At 38.7% G+C, this 19117-nt stretch overlaps 1 protein-coding gene across 1 annotated transcript in view; it reads right to left on the reverse strand.

Moving 5' to 3' along the window:
• Positions 1-18812, reverse strand: part of ADGRD2 (adhesion G protein-coupled receptor D2) — a 677900-nt gene extending 659088 nt beyond the window's left edge. The window contains exons 1-2 of the mRNA XM_053695488.1: positions 18773-18812; positions 17754-18392 (exon numbers count right to left, since the gene is read on the reverse strand). Of these exons, the coding sequence (XP_053551463.1) occupies positions 17754-18392; positions 18773-18812 (679 nt within the window). The remainder of the gene's footprint in view (positions 1-17753; positions 18393-18772) is intronic.
• Positions 18813-19117: the final 305 nt, after the last annotated feature.

Here is a 19117-nt window from a genome sequence, read left to right on the forward strand (position 1 = left end):
GGGTTTTTTTCGTAGTTTTAGGATTTTTTAATTTTGTAATTTATGTTTTTTATTTTTGGTATATTTTATTGTTTTGAAATAGTAATGTTAGGTTTATTTATAGTTTAAGCTTAGGTTTTTTTTTATTTCACAGGTAGGTTTTTATTTATTTTAAGGTAGTTATATTGTAAAGAGAAAGAACACAGCGCATCCATGATTTTATATTGTAACTTTAATTTAAAGTTAGGGGGTGTTAGGTTTAGGAGTTAATAGTTTAATTTAATTTGTCGAGATGTGGGGGCCGGCAGTTTAGGGGGTTAATAGGTTTATTTAGGCAGTCGTGGGGGGGGCGGCGGTTTAGAGGTTAATAGCTTTATTTAGTGTTGGTGATGTGGGGGGACGGCAGTTTAGGGGTTAATAGGTTGAATAGGTTCAGTGATGCGGGGTATGGCAGATTAGGGGTTAATACTTTCATTTAGGTGTTAACGGTGTGGGTGGGCGGTGGATTAGGGGTTATTAGCTTTATTTAGTGTTGGTGATGTGAATGAGTGGTGGATTAGGGGCTAATAGGTTTATTTAGTGTTGGCATGTGGGTGGGCAGCGGATTAGGGGTTAATAGGTTTATTATAGTATTTGAGATGCGTGGGGATGAGGGTTTAGGGGTTAATAGGTAGTTTCTTTCCTTTAAGTGGTAAGAGTCCATGAGCTAGTGATGTATGGGATATACATTCCTACCAGGAGGGGCAAAGTTTCCCAAACCTCAAAATGCCTATAAATACACCTCCAACCACACTCATTCCTCAGTTTTACAAACTTTGCCTCCTGTGGAGTTGTGAAGTAAGATGCGCTTTATTTTCTTCAGTGAAAGGCGCTTCTAAGCATTTTGAAGCCCAAATTCCTATCAAAATACATTGTTTATCTGAGGGATGTGAAGGGAGTGTTGCCTGATGACACCATGTTTTCGCCTATGGGAAATCTATTCTAAGGCTCTCTGTAAATCGGGTGCAGGGTTTAATCTGCTGCCTCCCTTTAAAGATCGACATTATACTCCTCTACCATTACCTCTACTGATATATTTCAGTACTGGTTTGGCTGTCTGCTTTATGTGGATGGGTGTCTTCTGGTAAGTATATATCATTTTTTAAGACACTCTCAGCTTTGTTTGGCACTTTATATTATAAAGTTTTAATGTATATTGCATATATTAGCCATGAGTCAGGTCTGTGTATTTCCCTTTTCAGTGGGAGATTTTAGGTTTTTGGGTTTTTTCTTACCTGGTGTTCCAGTTAGTTGTAACTTGGGGTTTGGTTTTCAAAATTTTCGTGGGCTAATTAGGTTTGCGATGAAACAAAATGCTACTTTTTATTGCATCATTTCTGGCATGAATTTTTACTTTGCGTCATTTCATTTTGTTAGCTTTGGTTCCAAAAGTTTTTTTCTCTGCATTTGCGTCATCTTTGTTTGCGTCATTCTTGGCACCAAAATTTGTTATATTAAGTCTCTCCCTCTTTTGCTCACTGCTATCATTTGTTTATAGAGGGCTATGATGTTTGCTTTTGATTTTACTTTTGTATAAGAATTTTAATATAAGCATTTTTTAATATTCCTGAAACTGTTATTTAAGGAAATTGGATATTTTGTTTAAATATTATTCTAAGACTGCATGAAGGTGCGGTCCTCAAACCAGTTCAACTAGTAGGGGTAAATTAAAATTATTTCAAGACTTTTGGACAGATTCTGTTCAAAATCAGTGGATTCAGGATATTGTTTCTCAGGGGTATCGAATAGGTTTCAGAATAAGACCTCCCATGGGAAGATTCTTTTTTTCTCATGTTCCAACAAACCCTGTGAAGGCTCAGGCTTTTTGGAAGTGTGTTTCAGACTTGGGGATCAATTTAACATGGTGCGGAAAGACATGATCCGCTATAGCGAATCATGTCTGCCGCATATCGATAAATGCCGACAGCATACGCTGTCGGCATTTATCATTGCACCAGCAGTTCTTGTGAACTGCTGGTGCAATACCGCCCCCTGCAGATTCGGGGCCAATCGGCGCTAGCAGGGGGTGTCAATCAACCCGATTGTATTTGATCGGGTTGATTGCTGTCCGCCACCTCAGAGGTGGCGGACAAGTTAAGGAGCAGTGGTCTTAGGACCACTGCTTCTTAACTTCCGCTTCAGTCGGAACTGAAGCGGAGTGGGTCGGAAGCAGCATCCGCTGCTTCATAAATCAACCCCCTAGAGCTTTCAGGGGTGATTGTTTCAGTTCCTCAGCAGCAACAGGGTGTGGGTTTCTATTCAAATCTATTCATTGACCCAAAGAAAGAAGATTCATTCGGATCAATTTTGGATCTGAAAAATTTAAATCATTTTGTAAGAGTCCCAACTTTCAGGATGGTGACTATAAGGACTATTCTGCCTTTTGTTCAGCAAGGTTAATTCATGTCCACAATAGACTTACAGGACGCTTATCTTCACATTCCGGTTCATCCAGACCCCTATTGTTTTCTGAGATTCTCTTTTCTAGACAAGCATTACCAATTTTTTGCTCTTCCATTTGGCCTAGCGACAGCTCCATGAATCCTCTCGAAGGTTCTCAGTGCCCTTCTATCTGTAATCAGAGAGCAGGGTATTGCAGTGTTTCCTTATTTGGACGATATATCTTGGTACTAGCTCAGTCTTTACGTTCTGCAGAATCTCACACAAATCAACTAGTGTGGTTTCTTCAAAGACATCGTTGGAGGACCAATTTACAAAAAAGTTTCTTGATTCCTCAGACAAGGGTCACCTTTTTAGGTTTCCAGATAGATTCAGTGTCCATGACTCTTTTGCTGACAGACAAAAGACGAATTAAGTTGGTTTAGCTTGTCTAAACCTTCAGTCTCTATCATTCCCTTCAGTGGCTATGTGCATGGAAGTTTTAGGTCTCATGGCTGCAGCATCGGGCGCGATCCCCTTTGCTTGTTTTCATATGAGGCCTCTACAGCTTTGCATGTTGCACCAATGGTGCAGGGATTATACTCAGATATCACAACTGATATACTTAAATCCCAACACTCAACTCTCTCTGACTTGGTGGTTAGACCATCACCCTATTGTTCAAAGGGCCTCCTTTGTTCATACTTCCTGGACTGTGTTCCCAACAGATGCAAGTCTTACAGGTTAGGGAGCTGTCTGGGGGTCTCTGACAGCACAAGGGGTTTGTAATCCTTAAGAGGCGAGGTTACCAATCAATATTTTAAAACTCTGTGCTATTTTCAGAGCTCTTCAGGAGTGGCCTCTATTGAAGAGAGAACTTTACATTCATTTTCAGACAGACAATATCACAACAGTGGCATATGTCAATCCTCAAGGAAGGACTCGCAGTCCTTCAGCAATGAAAGAAGTGTCTCGGATACTTTCTTGGGCAGAATCCAACTCTTGTCTAATTTCTGCGATTCATATCCTAGGTGTAGACAATTGGGAAGCGGATTATCTCAGCCATCAGACTTTACATCCGGGGGAGTGGTCTCTCCATCCAGATGTGTTTTTTCATCTTGTACAGATGTGGGGTCTTCCAGAAATAGATCTGATGGCCTCTCGTCTATACAAGAAGCTTCCCAGATACCTTTCCAGGTCCAAGGATCCTCAGGCGGAGATGGTGGATGCTTTAGCAGTTCCTTGGTTTTACCAACCTGCTTACATATTTCCGCCTCTGGTTCTTCTTCCAAGGGTGATCTCCAAGATCATAATGGAACAATCTTATGTGTTTCTGATAGCACCAGCATGGCCTCACAGGTTTTGGTATGCGGATTTTGTCTTGATGTCCAGTTGCCAGCCTTGGCCACTTCCTTTAAGGCCAGACCTTCTGTCTCAAGGGCCGTTTTTCCATCAGGATCTCAAATCTCTAAATTTGAAGGCAAGGAAATTGAACACATAGTGCTTGGTCATAGAGGTTTCTCTAAATCTGTGATTAGCACTATGATACAGGCTTGTAAGTCTGTTTCAAGGAAGATTTATCATCGGGTTTGGAAAACCTATATTTCATGGTGTTCCACTCATGATTATTATTGGCATTATTTTAGAATTCCTAGGATTTTACAGTTTCTTCAGGATGGTTTGGATAAAGGGTTGTCTGCAAATACTTTAAAGGACACATTTCTGCTCTTTCTGTCTTATTTCATAGAAAGATTGCTAAGCTTCCTGATATTCACTGTTTTGTTCAGGCTTTGACTTGTATCAAACCTGTTATTAAATCTATTTCTCCTCCTTGGAGTCTCAATTTGGTTTTGAAGATTTTACAGGCTTCTCCATTTGAGCCTAAGGGGGATATTTATCAAGCCGTCAACCACAAATACGCTGGAATTCCGCAGCGTAATTGTGACGAGCTTGATCCGACCTAGTTATCAAAGCTTACAGACCGGCAAAAGTTGAAATCTGTGACGTAACATCCGATCCGCCGGTCTCAATCCGACACAGATCGATGCTTACGTCATTACAGATGTTCCGAATACACATTCGGCATTATTTGATACTTTTTAAAAATGATCAAATAGTTAACTGGTACGCTCGTGGCTATTCCGGCCCAGCGTACATGGCTTTCAATCTGCCACCCTGGAGGCCACGGATGCCATAGGAATCAATGGGAGTGTGAAAGCACCGAAAACTTATGTTCGATGCTGCCAGATATCCTATTGATTTCTATGGTAGAAAACAAGTAACTGCAAGGCTTGATTTCTATGGTAGAAAACAAGTAACACCCTAACATAAATCCCAAGTCTAAACACCCCTAATCTGCTGCCCCGACATCGCTGCCACCTACATAATGTTATTAACCCCTATTCAGCCGCTCCCCGACACCGCAGAAACTAAATAAAGTTATTAACCAATATCCCGCCGCTCGCAGACCCTGCCGCCACTAAATAAACATATTAACCCCTAAACCTCTGGCCTCCCACATCACTACCATTAACTAAACCTTTAAATAAGCAAAAGGTAGGGAACAGCAGCCAAACAATTAGGCACAGGAGCCAGGAGGCAGCCACCTCATCCACATCAAATGAAACTCCTAAAGAAAGGGTGCTCCAGCCTTTGCAGTTTAAAGTAAAATGACCTTTATTGTGCCATGGTCCACAAAACAAACAATGCTTCAGACCTACATTAGGTCCTTAGTAATGTCTTAGAAACTGCAAAGGCTTGAGCACCCTTTATTTTGGATTTACTAAACCTATTAAACCCTAAACCTATTAAACCCAGCCCCTCACATCGCAATAAACTAAATGAAACTATTAAACCCTAAACCTAACAACCCGCTAACTTTACATTAAAATTACAACATCCCTATCTTAAAATAAATTTAAACCTATCTGTAGAATTAAAATAAACTAATTTTAAACTATTAATTAACCTACCCTAACTATTATACTAAAATTACATTAAACTAGCAATTAAATTAACTATATTACATATTAAAAAACCCTAACCCTACTCAAATTATTTAAATCTACTATTAAAAATTACTAAATTACAAAAACAAATAAACACTAACGGCTAGATTTAGAGTTGGGCGGTAGCCGTCAAAACCAGCGTTAGAGGCTCCTAACGCTGGTTTTTACCGCCCTCTGGTATTTGGAGTCAGTCAGGAAAGGGTCTAACGCTCACTTTCCAGCCGCGACTTTTCCATACCGCAGATCCCCTTACGTCAATTGCGTATCCTATCTTTTCAATGGGATCTTTCTAACGCCGGTATTTAGAGTCGTGGCTGAAGTGAGCGTTAGAAATCTAACGACAAAACTCCAGCCGCAGAAAAAAAACAGTAGTTAAGAGCTTTCTGGGCTAACGTCGGTTTATAAAGCTCTTAACTACTGTGCTCTAAAGTACACTAACACCCATAAACTACCTATGTACCCCTAAACCGAGGTCCCCCCACATCGCCGCCACTCTATTAAAAATTTTTAACCCCTAATCTGCCGTCCGCACACCGGCGCAAGGTACGTTATACTTATGTACCCCTAATCTGCTGCCCCTAACACCGCCGACCCCTATATTATATTTATTAACCCCTAATCTGCCCCCCTCAATGTCGCCTCCACCTGCCTACACTTATTAACCCCTAATCTGCCGACCGGACCACGCCGCTATTATAATAAAGTTATTAACCCCTAATCCGCCTCACTCCCGCCTCAATAACCCTATAATAAATAGTATTAACCCCTAATCTGCCCTCCCTAACATCGCCGACACCTAACTTCAAGCATTAACCCCTAATCTGCCGACCGGAGCTCACCGCTATTCTAATAAATTTTTTAACCTCTAAAGCTAATTCTAACCCTAACCCTAACACCCCCCTAACTTAAATATAATTTAAATCTAACGAAATAAATTAACTATTATTAAATAAATTATTCCTATTTAAAGCTAAATACTTACCTGTAAAATAAACCCTAATATAGCTACAATATAAATTATAATTATATTGTAGCTATTTTAGGATTTATATTTATTTTACAGGTAACTTTGTAATTATTTTAACTAGGTACAATAGCTATTAAATAGTTAATAACTATTTAATAGTTACCTAGTTAAAATAATTACAAAATTACCTGTAAAATAAATCCTAACCTAAGTTACAATTAAACCTAACACTACACTATCAATAAATTTATTAAATAAACTACCTCCAATTACCTACAATTAAACCTAACACTACACTATCAATAAATTAATTAAATACAATACCTACAAATAAATACATTTAAATAAACTAACTAAAGTACAAAAAATAAAAAAGAACTAAGTTACAAAAAATAAAAAAATATTTACAAACATAAGAAAAATGTTACAATTTTAAACTAATTACACCTAAAATAACAAAGCCCCCCAAAATAAAAAAATGCCCTACCCTATTCTAAATTAAAAAAGTTCAAAGCTCTTTTACCTTACAGCCCTTAAAAGGACCTTTTGTGGGGCATACCCCAAAGAATTCAGCTCTTTTGCCTGTAAAAAAAACACATACAATACCCCCCCAACATTAAAACCCACCACCCACATACCCCTAATCTAACCCAAACCCACCTTAAATAAACCTAACACTAAGCCCCTGAAGATCTTCCTACCTTATCTTCACCTCGCCTGGTATCACACCGATCCGTCCTGGCTCCGACATCTTTATCCTAGCCCAAGCGGGGGCTGGCGATCCATAATCTGGCGGCTGAAGAGGTCCAGAAGAGGCTCCAAAGTCTTCATCCTATCCGGGAAGAAGAGGCGATCCAGACCGGCAACCATCTTGATCCAAGCGGCATCTTCTATCTTCATCCGATGAGGAACGGCTCCATCGTGAAGACCTCCAGCGCGGATCAATCTTCTTCTTCCGATGTCCAACTGAAGAATGAAGGTTCCTTTAAGGGACGTCATCCAAGATGGCATCCCTCGAATTCCGATTGGCTGATAGGATTCTATCAGCCAATCGGAATTAAGGTAGGAAAATTCTGATTGGCTGATGGAATCAGCCAATCAGAATCAAGTTCAATCCGATTGGAACAGCCAATAGAATGCAAGCTCAATCTGATTGGCTGATAGAATCCTATCTTAATTTTCCTACCTTAATTCCGATTGGCTGATAGAATCCTATCAGCCAATCAGAATTCGAGGGACGCCATCTTGGATGACGGCCCTTAAAGGAACCTTCATTCATCAGTTGGACGTCGGAAGAAGAAGATTGATCCGCGCTGGAGGTCTTCACGATGGAGCCGTTCCTCATCGGATGAAGATAGAAGATGCCGCTTGGATCAAGATGGTTGCCGGTCCGGATCGCCTCTTCTTCCCGGATAGGATGAAGACTTTGGAGCCTCTTCTGGACCTCTTCAGCCGCCGGATTATGGATCGCCAGCCCCCGCTTGGGCTTGGATGAAGATTTCGGAGCCAGGACGGATCGGTGTGATACCCGGCGAGGTGAAGATAAAGTAGGAAGATCTTCAGGGGCTTAGTGTTAGGTTTATTTAAGGGGGGTTTGGGTTAGATTAGGGGTATGTTGGTGGTGGGTTTTAATGTTGGGGGGGTATTTTTTGGGGGGGTTTTTTACAGGCAAAAGGGCTGAATTTTTTGGGGCATGCCCCACAAAAGGTCCTTTTAAGGGCTGGTAAGGTAAAAGAGCTTTGAACTTTTTTTAATTTAGAATAGGGTAGGGCATTTTTTTATTTTGGGGGGCATTGTTATTTTATTAGGGGGCTTAGAGTAGGTGTAATTAGTTTAAAATTGTTGTAATATTTTTCTAATGTTTGTAAATATTTTTTTATTTTTTGTAACAGTTCTTTTTTATTTTTTGTACTTTAGTTAGTTTATTTAATTGTATTTATTTGTAGATATTGTATTTAATTAATTTATTGATAGTGTAGTGTTAGGTTTAATTGTAGATAAATGTAGGTATTTTATTTAATTAATTTATTGATAGTGTAGTGTTAGGTTTAATTGTAGATAATTGTAGGTATTTTATTTATTTAATTTATTGATAGTGTAGTGTTAGGTTTAATTGTAACTTAGGTTAGGATTTATTTTACAGGTAATTTTGTAATTATTTTAACTATTTTAGCTATTAAATAGTTCTTAACTATTTAATAGCTATTGTACCTGGTTAAAATAAATACAAAGTTACCTGTAAAATAAATATAAATCCTAAAATAGCTATAATATAATTATAATTTATATTGTAGCTATATTAGGGTTTATTTTACAGGTAAGTATTTAGCTTTAAATAGGAATAATTTATTTAATAAGAGTTAATCTATTTCGTTAAATTTAAATTATATTTAACTTAGGGGGTGTTAGGGTTAGGGTTAGACTTAGCTTTAGGGGTTAATCCATTTATTACAGTAGCGGCGAGATTCGGTCGGCAGATTAGGGGTTAATAATTGAAGTTAGGTGTCGGCGATGTTAGGGAGGGCAGATTAGGGGTTAATACTATTTATTATAGGGTTATTGAGGCGGGAGTGAGGCGGATTAGGGGTTAATAACTTTATTATAGTAGCGGTGCGGTCCGCTCAGCAGATTAGGGGTTAATAAGTGTAGGCAGGTGGAGGCGACATTGAGGGGGGCAGATTAGGGGTTAATAAATATAATATAGGGGTCGGCGGTGTTAGGGGCAGCAGATTAGGGGTACATAGGGATAATGTAGGTAGCGGCGGTTTACGGAGCGGCAGATTAGGGGTTAAAAAAAATATGCAGGTGTCAGCGATAGCGGGGGCGGCAGAATAGGGGTTAATAAGTGTAAGGTTAGGGGTGTTTAGACTCGGGGTTCATGTTAGGGTGTTAGGTGCAGACGTAGGAAGTGTTTCCCCATAGAAAACAATGGGGCTGCGTTAGGAGCTGAACGCTGCTTTTTTGCTGGTGTTAGGTTTTTTTTCAGCCTAAATGGCCCCATTGTTTTCTATGGGGGAATCGTGCACGAGCACGTTTTTGAAGCTGGCCACGTCCGTAAGCACCGCTGGTATCTAGAGTTGCAGTGGCGTTAAATTATGCTCTACGCTCCCTTTTTGGAGCCTAACGCACTGAAAACCCAGCCATTCTGTGAACTCTAAATACCAGCGGTATTTAAAAGGTGCGGGGGAAAAAAAGCATGCGTAGCTAACGCACCCCTTTGGCCGCCAAACTCTAAATCTAGCCGTATGGGTTTATTTTGTATTTATTTTAACTAGGTAGAATAGTTATTAAATATTTATTAACTATTTAATAACTTCCTAGTTAAAATAAAGACAAATTTACCTGTAAAATAAAACCTAACCTAAGTTACAACCTAAGTTACAATTACACCTAACACTACGCTGGAATTAAATAAATTACCTAAACTAAATACAATTAAATACAATTAAAAAAATGTATCTAAAGTACAAAAAAAACCCCACTAAGTTACAGAAAATAATAAAATTATTACAAGATTTTTAAACTAATTACACCTAATCTAATCCCCCTAACAAAATACAAAAAAGCCCCCCAAAATAAAAAAGCCCTTCCCTACACTAAATTACAAATTTAAAAGGGCCTTTTGCGGGGCATTGCCCCAAAGAAATTAGCTCTTTTACCTGTAAAAAAAAAGTACAAATACCCCCCCAACATTAAAACCCACCACCCACACAACCAACCCTACTCTAAAACCCACCCAATCTCCCCTTAAAAAAACCTAACACTAACCCCTTGAAGATCACCCTAGCTTGAGAAGTCTTCACCCAACTGGGCCGAAGTCCTCAACGAATCCGGCAGAAGTGGTCCTTCAGACGGGCAGAAGTCTTCATCCAAGTGGCATCTTCCATCTTCAAGACATCCGACGTGGAGCATCCTCTTCGTTAAACGACGACTGAAGAATGAAGGTTCCTTTAAGTGTCATCATCCAAGATGGCATCCCTTACAATTCCGATTGGCTGATAGAATTCTATCAGCCAATCGGAATTAAGGTAGGAAAAATCCTGTTGGCTGATGCAATCAGCCAATAGGATTAAGCTTGCATTCAATTGGCTGATTGGAACAGCCAATAGAATGTGAGCTCAATCCTATTGGCTGATTGCATCAGCCAATAGGATTTTCCCTACCTTAATTCCGATTGGCTGATAGAATTCTATCAGCCAATCGGAATTGAAGGGACGCCATCTTGGATGACGTCACTTAAAGGGACATGAAACTAATTTTTTTTCATGATTTAGAAAGAGCATGCAATTTTAAACAACTTTCTAATTTACTTCTATTATCTAATTTGCTTCATTCTCAAGATGCTTTGCTGAAAAGCATATCTAGATATGCTCAGTAGCAGCTGATTGGTAGATGCACATAGATGCCTCCTGTGATTGGCTGAAACATGTGCATTGTTGTTTCTTCAACAAAGGATATCTTAAGAATGAAGCAAATTAGATAATAGAAGTCAATTGGAATGTTATTTAAAATTGTATTCTCTATCTGAATCATGAAATAATTTTTTGGGGTTTAGTGTCCCTTTAAAGGTACCTTCATTCAACAAGAAGACATCGTAAGAAGAGGATGCTCCGCGACGGATGTCTTGAAGATGGAGCCGCTCCGCGCCGGATGGATGAAGATAGAAGATGCCGTCTGGATGAAGACTTCTGCCCGTCTGGAGGACCACTTCTGCCCATCTGGAGGACCACTTCTGCCGGATTTGTTGAGTACTTCGGCCCGGTTGGGTGAAGACATCTCCCGGTAAGGTGATCTTCAAGGGGTTAGTGTTAGGTTTTTTTTAAGGGGGTATTGGGTGGGTTTTAGAGTAGGGTTGGTTGTGTGGGTGGTGGGTTTTAATGTTGGGGGGGTATTTGTACTTTTTTTTTACAGGTAAAAGAGATGATTACTTTGGGGCAATGCCCCGCCAAAGGCCCTTTTAAGGGCTATTTGTAATTTAGTGTAGGGTAGGGCTTTTTTATTCTGGGAGGCTTTTTTATTTTGTTAGGGGGATTAGATTAGGTGTAATTAGTTTAAAAATCTTGTAATTATTTTATTATTTTCGGTAATTTAGTGTTTGTTTTTTTTGTACTTTAGATAATTTTTTTTAATTGTATTTAATTGTAGTTAGTTTAGGTAATTTATTTAATTATAGTGTAGTGTTAGGTGTAATTGTAACTTAGGTTAGGTTTTATTTTACAGGTAAATTTGTCTTTATTTTAACTAGGAGGTTATTAAATAGTTAATAACTATTTAATAACTATTCTACCTAGTTAAAATAAATACAAATTTGCCTGTAAAATAAAGATAAACCCTAAGCTAGCTACAATGTAACTATTAGTTATATTGTAGCTAGTTTAGGGTTTATTTTATAGGTAAGTATTTAGTTTTAAATAGGAATAATTTAACTAATGATAGTTATATTTATTTAGATTTATTTAAATTATATTTAAGTTAGGGGGTGTTAAGGTTAGACTTAGGTTTAGGGGTTAATAAATTTAATATAGTGGTGGCGACGTTGGGGGCGGCAGATTAAGGGTTAATAAATGTAGGTAGGTGGCGGCGGTGTAGGGGGGACAGATTAGGGGTTAATAAATATAATGTAGGTGGCGGCGGTGTAGGGGGTGGCAGATTAGGGGTTAATAAGTATAATGTAGGTGGCGGCGGGCTCCGGGAGTGGCAGTTTAAGGGTTAATAAGTTTATTTAGTTGCGGAGGGGTCCGGGAGTGGCGGGATAGGTGTTAATAACTTTTATTTAGGTGGCGGCGGTGTAGGGATGGCAGATTAGGGGTTAATAAGTATAATGTAGGTGGCGGCGGTGTAGGGGGTCAGATTAGGGGTGTTTAGACTTGGGGTACATGTTAGGGTGTTAGGTGTAAACATTCCCATAGGAATCAATGGGATATCGGGCAGCAGCGAACATGAACTTTCGCTGCTTTCCGACTCCCATTGATTCCTATGGCATCTGCCGCCTCCAGGGCGGCGGATTGAAAACCAGCTACGCTGGGCCGGAATAGTGGCAAGCATACCTGGTAGGTATTTGTTAACTTACAAAAGTAGTCAGATTGTGCCAAACTTGCGTTCGGGACATCTATAATGACGTAAGCATCGATCTGTGTCGGACTGAGTCTGGCGGATCGTATGTTACGTCATACATTTCTACTTTTGCCAGTTTGTAGGGTTTGATAACTAAGGCGAATCAGGCTCGCCACAAATACGCTGCGGAATTCCAGTGTATTTATAGCTGACGGCTTGACAAATAGATGCCATTATGTTGAGGCTACTAAAGATTTCTGAAAGACTTCTAGTCTATTTGTTATTTTTTCTGATTCCAGGAAAGGTCAGAAAGCCTCTGCCATTTCTCTGGCATCTTGGTTGAAACTTTTGATTTACAAAGATTATTTGGAGGCGGGGCAGTCTCCGCCTCAGAGAATTACAGCTCATTCTACTAGATCAGTTGCCACTTCTTGGGCTTTCAAGAATGAAGCTTCAGTTGATCAAATTTGCAAAGCAGCAACTTCTTCTTTGCATACATTTACTAAATTTTACCATTTTGATGTGTTTGCTTCTTTGGAAGCAGCCTTTGGTAGAAAGGTTCTTCAGGCAGCTGTCCCAGTTTGATTCTAGTGCCTTTGATTTGAGTTTTTTTAAATGCTTAAGAAAACGTAATTATTTTTTTTTAATTTAATTTCTCAGCGAATATAGCTGTTTTTATTTTATCCCTCCCTGTATAGTTACTCATGGATTTCCACATCTTGGGTATTATATCCCATACCTCACTAGCTCATGGACTCTTGCCGCTTACATGAAATAAAACATTATTTATGTAAGAACTTACCTGATAAATTAATTTCTTTCATAATGGCAAGAGTCCATGAGACCCACCCTATTTTTTGTGGTTATGATTTTTTTTGTATAAAGCACATTATTTTTCCTTTTTGTATGCTTTTTACTCCTTTTTTTACACCTCACTACTTGGCTATATGTTAAACTGAGGTATGAGTGAGGTGGGAGGTGTTAAAGGGACAGTACACACTCATTTTCATATAACTGCATGTAATAGACACTACTATAAAGAATAAGATGCACAGATACTGATATAAAAATTCAGTATAAAACTGTTTAAAAACTTACTTAGAAGCTGTCAGTTTGGCTCTGTTGAAAAGGCAGCTGGAAAGCCCACTGCAAGTGGCAAATAAGACACTCCCCCCTCCCCCTTCTTTTGCATATGAAAAGACCCTTTACTTACACAAACAAGAGCAAGCTGGAGAAGGTAGCTCAGCTGACGGTATTCACATAAAACTTTGGGGTTTGGTTAGGAGTCTGAAAATCAGAGCAATGTTATGTAAAAATAAGGAAAACTATACATTTATTTAAAAAAAAAAACTTTATGGGCTATATAAATAGATCATCTACAAAACATTTATGCAAAGAAAAAATGAGTGTAAGACCGCTGAGGTGGCGGACAGCAATCAGCCTGATCGAATACAATTGGGTTGATTGACACCCCCTGCTAGCGGCCAATTGTCCCGAATCTGCAGGGGGTGATATTGCACCAGCAGTTCACAAGATCTACTGGTGCAATTTAAAAATGCCAATAGCGTATGCTGTCAGCATTTACCGATGTGCGGCGGATATGATCCGCTATATCGGATCATGTCCGTCCGCACATTAATAAATGGACCCCAATCTGTGTGTTGTGTTAAAGGGACAGTCTAGTCAAAATTAAACTTTAATGATTCAGATAGGCAAGCAACTTTACATTTTACTTTTATCATTACATTTTCTTTTTTCTCTTGGTATTCTTTGTTGAAATCTAAACCTAGTTAGGCTCATATGCTAATTTCTAATCCCGTGAAGACCCCTTCTTATCTAAATGCATTTTACAGTTTTTCACAGCTATAGGACATTAGTTCATGTGTGCCAAACAGATAACATTGTGCTCATGCAGGTGGAGTTATTTATGAGTCAGCACTGATTGACAAAAATGCAAGTCTGTCAAAAGAACTTAAATAAGGGGGCAGTCTACAGGGGTAAAAAGTATATTTATATAACTGATATAAGGAGTAGTCTGCAGAGGCTTAGATACAAGCTAATCACAGAGGTAAAAAGTGTATTAATATAACTGAGATAAGGAGTAGTCTGCAGAGGGTTAGATACAAGGTACTCACAAAGGTAAAAAGTATATTAATATAACTGAGATAAGGGGTAGTCTGCAGAGGCTTAGATACAAGGTAATCACAGAGGTACAAACTATATTAATATAACGGAGATAAGGGGGCAGTCTGCAGAGGGTTAGATACAAGCTAATCACAGAGGTAAAAAGTGTATTAATATAACTGAGATAAGGAGCAGTCTGCAGAGGGTTAGATACAAGGTACTCACAAAGGTAAAAAGTATATTAATATAACTGAGATAAGGAGCAGTCTGCAGAGGGTTAGATACAGGGTAATCACAGAAGTAAAAAGTATATTTATATAACTGAGATAAGGGGTAGCCTGCAGAGGCTTAGATACAAGCTAATCACAGAGGTAAAATGTGTATTAATATAACTGAGATAAGGAGCAGTCTGCAGAGGGTTAGATACAAGGTACTCACAAAGGTAAAAAGTATATTAATATAACTGAGATAAGGAGCAGTCTGCAGAGGGTTAGATACAGGGTAATCACAAAGGTCAAAAGTATATTAATATAACTGAGATAAGGGGCAGTCTGCAGAGGCTTAGATACAGGGTAATCACAGAGGTAAAAAGTATATTAATATAACTGAGATAAGGAGCAGACTGCAGAGGCTTAGATACAAGGTAATCACAAAGGTAAAAAGTATATTAATACAACTGAGATAAGGAGCAGTCTGCAGAGGGTTAGATACAAGGTAATCACAGAGGTAAAAAGTATATTAATACAACTGAGATAAGGGGCAGTCTGCAGAGGCTTAGATACAAGGTAATCACAGAGGTAAAAAGTGTATTAATATAACTGAGATAAGGAGCAGTCTGCAGAGGGTTAGATACAAGGTAATCACAAAGGTAAAAGTATATTAATACAACTCAGATAAGGAGCAGTCTGCAGAGGGTTAGATACAGGGTAATCAAAGAGGTAAAAAGTATATTAATATAACTGAGATAAGGAGCAGTCTGCAGAGGCTTAGATACAAAGTAATCACAGAGGTAAAAAGCATATTAATATAACTGAGATAAGGAGCAGTCTGCAGAGGGTTAGATACAGGGTAATTACAGAGGTAAAAAGTATATTAATATAACTGTGCTGGTTATGCAAAACTGAGGAACGGGTAATAAAGGGATTATCTATCTTTTTAAACAATAACAATTCTGGAGTAGACTGTCCTTTTAATATATATATGTAAGTTTTCCTATGGTCACCCAGGCTTGTCTAGGATCAACTGTCTGAGTCAAAAGTAGCTGTCTGTGAGTGTTTATTCCCAATGGAGATTAATATGGGTGCTACCTTTGCTACAAGTCAGTTTGTGGAATTTCTACCCTACCCAATCTGATCTAGTTAAAGGGACACTAAACCTATTTTTTTTTTTCATGATTCAGCTAGAGCAGCAATTTTAAGCAACTCTATAATTTATGGGTTATGTTTGCTTATTGGTGGGTAAATGTAGCCTCCAATATTAAGCGCTATCCATGGTGCTGAACCTAAAATGGGCTGGCTGCTAAGATTTACATTTCTGCTGTTAAAATAAAGATAGCAAGAGAATGAAGAAAAATGTATAATAGGAGTAAATTAGAAAGTTGCTTAAAATGTCATGCTCTTTAACTTTCACTGATATTGTTGTGAAGTGGAAGCACAGCCACGGAAACTCACAGTGCGGGGCCAACAAGTACCGAAGCGTGTAGCGCATAAAAATCACTTACTACACAGTTCCAAACTGACTCTGGAAGCGACGTCAGCTCATTACAGACAGACCAGAGTAGGTGCCATGGAATGCAGAATTCTGACCCTCCTGCATGAGGCATAGCAATTGCTTGAGAAGAGCAACAACTCAATATCTGTCCTTGATTGGCTACAGCAAAGGACATAAGATAAACAACATCAAGCCTTACAAGGATTGTGTCCTGGACTGCAAAACTATATACATTTTGTTAACACAATAATAGTGTTAAAACATTTTAGCCTTGATTACAAGTGTAGCTCAAAAATATTATTATTATTATTATTATTATTGCACTCATGTTGCAAGCCCAAAGATATATTTAATTGTTCTAGCGATAGGCTCGAGAGCGCTATCATCTGCATGTCAGATAGGGCGTTAGTGCTAAATCCCTCACATTATAGGCTTCTATAGGGGGCTGAGTAAAATTAGTTTGTGATATTGCTTGAGTGCTAAGCTAATGGGGTCCCCATCAAATTTACAATGGTATTTTGGATTGCACTTGAACATTACGCTCCCCGCATGTAATACAAGCTCAATGAGCGCACCAATAGGGCTAACCATGCTATCCATTAAAAAGTATACGGCGTGCTAAAAAACTGATGCCAACCTTATAAATTATTTAATTTATGATGGTGAAAGTTCACGAGTTATCAGTTGTGGGAATATTCCCCTCCTAGTGGCCAGGAGGGGAATATTCCCACACAATGAATTGTGGACTCTCACCATCTGATGAAAGGAAAAAAGTTTTGGCCACATTAAGATGCTTTTTAAAAAATATTTAACCATCCTCTTGTTATTCCAGATTGTACATTATCCTTTGTGCAAGGTAAGCACTGACATCAAATAGTAATATGTTTCTTATTGGATTGATAGAATAGACAGATAGATAGATATAGATAGATAGATAGATAGATAGATAGATACATGATAGATTGATGCTAGATAGATAGATAGATAATAGATAGATAGATGATAGACAGACAGATGATAGATACAGATAGATAGATAGATACAGATAGATAGGCAGACAGACAGATAGATATATGATAGTTAGATAGATAGATAGATAGATAGATAGATACATACATACAGATAGATAGAAAGAAAGATAGATAGATCATTTGCAATGGGTGAATGTTGATGTAGGTAAATTATTTATTGTTATAATTTTAATGTTTAATAGGGAAATATGCTATTTCATCTTTATCTTGGAGTGAGAAATAAACAAATAAAATAAATCAATAACAGCTACACTCCGCTCCCATTTGAGGAATACAAAAACAGTATGGTTGATAACTTCCAGGATCTCAGCAACTGCCCTGCTAACCATATAAAAAAGAGGGAACGTAGCACATTAAAGTCAAAGTGCAAAACTATTATTTAGCTACAAGCAACATAAATGTCATGGTTGGCTATATTTGTATTTTTTCTTAGTTGCTGCCTCTTAAAGGTCCATATCTTACCTGGACATACAAACTGATGAGTCACTTTATGCAGAGTGGGCTCAGTTTCCAGGTGGTGGATTTTCCACCCAAAAATAATATCCTTCTCCATAGTGCCACAGGACCTAATCTGTTGTATCTCATTTCTGCTGAGCACTCTCTTCCAGACATTTAGATTGGTTAAATTCCCACTAAATGACTCATTTTCTTTGAATGTTCCCCCAAACGAGTCCTGATCTTGACCCACAATAAATGCTCCTCCCTCGTTGATGTCCTGGGAAGCTGAAAGTTTAGAGGAAGAAGCCTTTTTCTTTCCATCTACATAGAAGGCCCAAGTCCCATTCAATTTTTGCCAGGTGACACAGAAGTGATGCCACTGACCATCACTGGGGAACACAGGTGAGTATGGTGTATGACGTCCATGAACTATGATGGCAAAACGGACAAAACCTTTCTCATCTCTGACTCCACGAAGCTGAAACTCATTGAAGAATTTTGGAACAGCGTAGGAGAAGACCGTTGCAAAACCAGAATTATTGTCATCCCACTGAATATAAGCACAGACTGTGATTTCTTCTAGAACAGGGAAGTGAACCAGTAACTTAGCATATTTAATATCTGTCCGATTCTCAAATGCCAGAACTGTTAGTGGATGAGTCCCTGGGAATAAGCACAAAGAAAGGTTAAACGTTATTAATTAATATTATAGGATGAATCTTTAGGGTGTAGGTGTGGCCTACTATAAGCCTCCCTCAGCTAGGTGGTTTGTATTAGTTGTTTTTTAAAAAAAATATATTAGTATAGGGGGATATTTATCAAAGCCTCAAACAAAAATACGCCGGAATTCCGCAGCGTAATTGTTGCGAGATTGATCCGACCTAATTATCAAAGCCTACAGACCGACAAATGTTGAAATTTGTGACAAAATATACGATCCGCCGGTCTCAATCTGACGCAGATCGATGCTTACGTCATTACAGATGTTCCGAATACACATTTGGCTCTATCTGACACTTTTTCCCAGTTATCAAACTTTTAACAGATATGCTCGCGGAGCACCCTGGAGGCCGCGGATGCCATAGAAATCAATGGGAGTCTGAAAGCAGCAAAAGCTTATGTTTGATGCTACCAGATATCCCATTGATTTATATGGTAGAAAACAAGTTACGTTTACACCTAACACCTTAACATAAACCCAGAGTCTAAACACCCCTAATCTGCCGCCCCGACATCGCCGCAACCTAAATAAAATGTATTAACCCCTATTCTGCCGCTCCCTGACACCGCCGCCACTAAATAAACGTATTAACCCCTAAACCTCTGGCCTCCCACATCACCACCACTAATTAAACTTATTAACCCCTAAACCGTAAGCCCCCCACATC

Source organism: Bombina bombina, chromosome 12 (genome assembly GCF_027579735.1).
Source record: "Bombina bombina isolate aBomBom1 chromosome 12, aBomBom1.pri, whole genome shotgun sequence".
Classification (NCBI taxonomy): domain Eukaryota; kingdom Metazoa; phylum Chordata; class Amphibia; order Anura; family Bombinatoridae; genus Bombina; species Bombina bombina.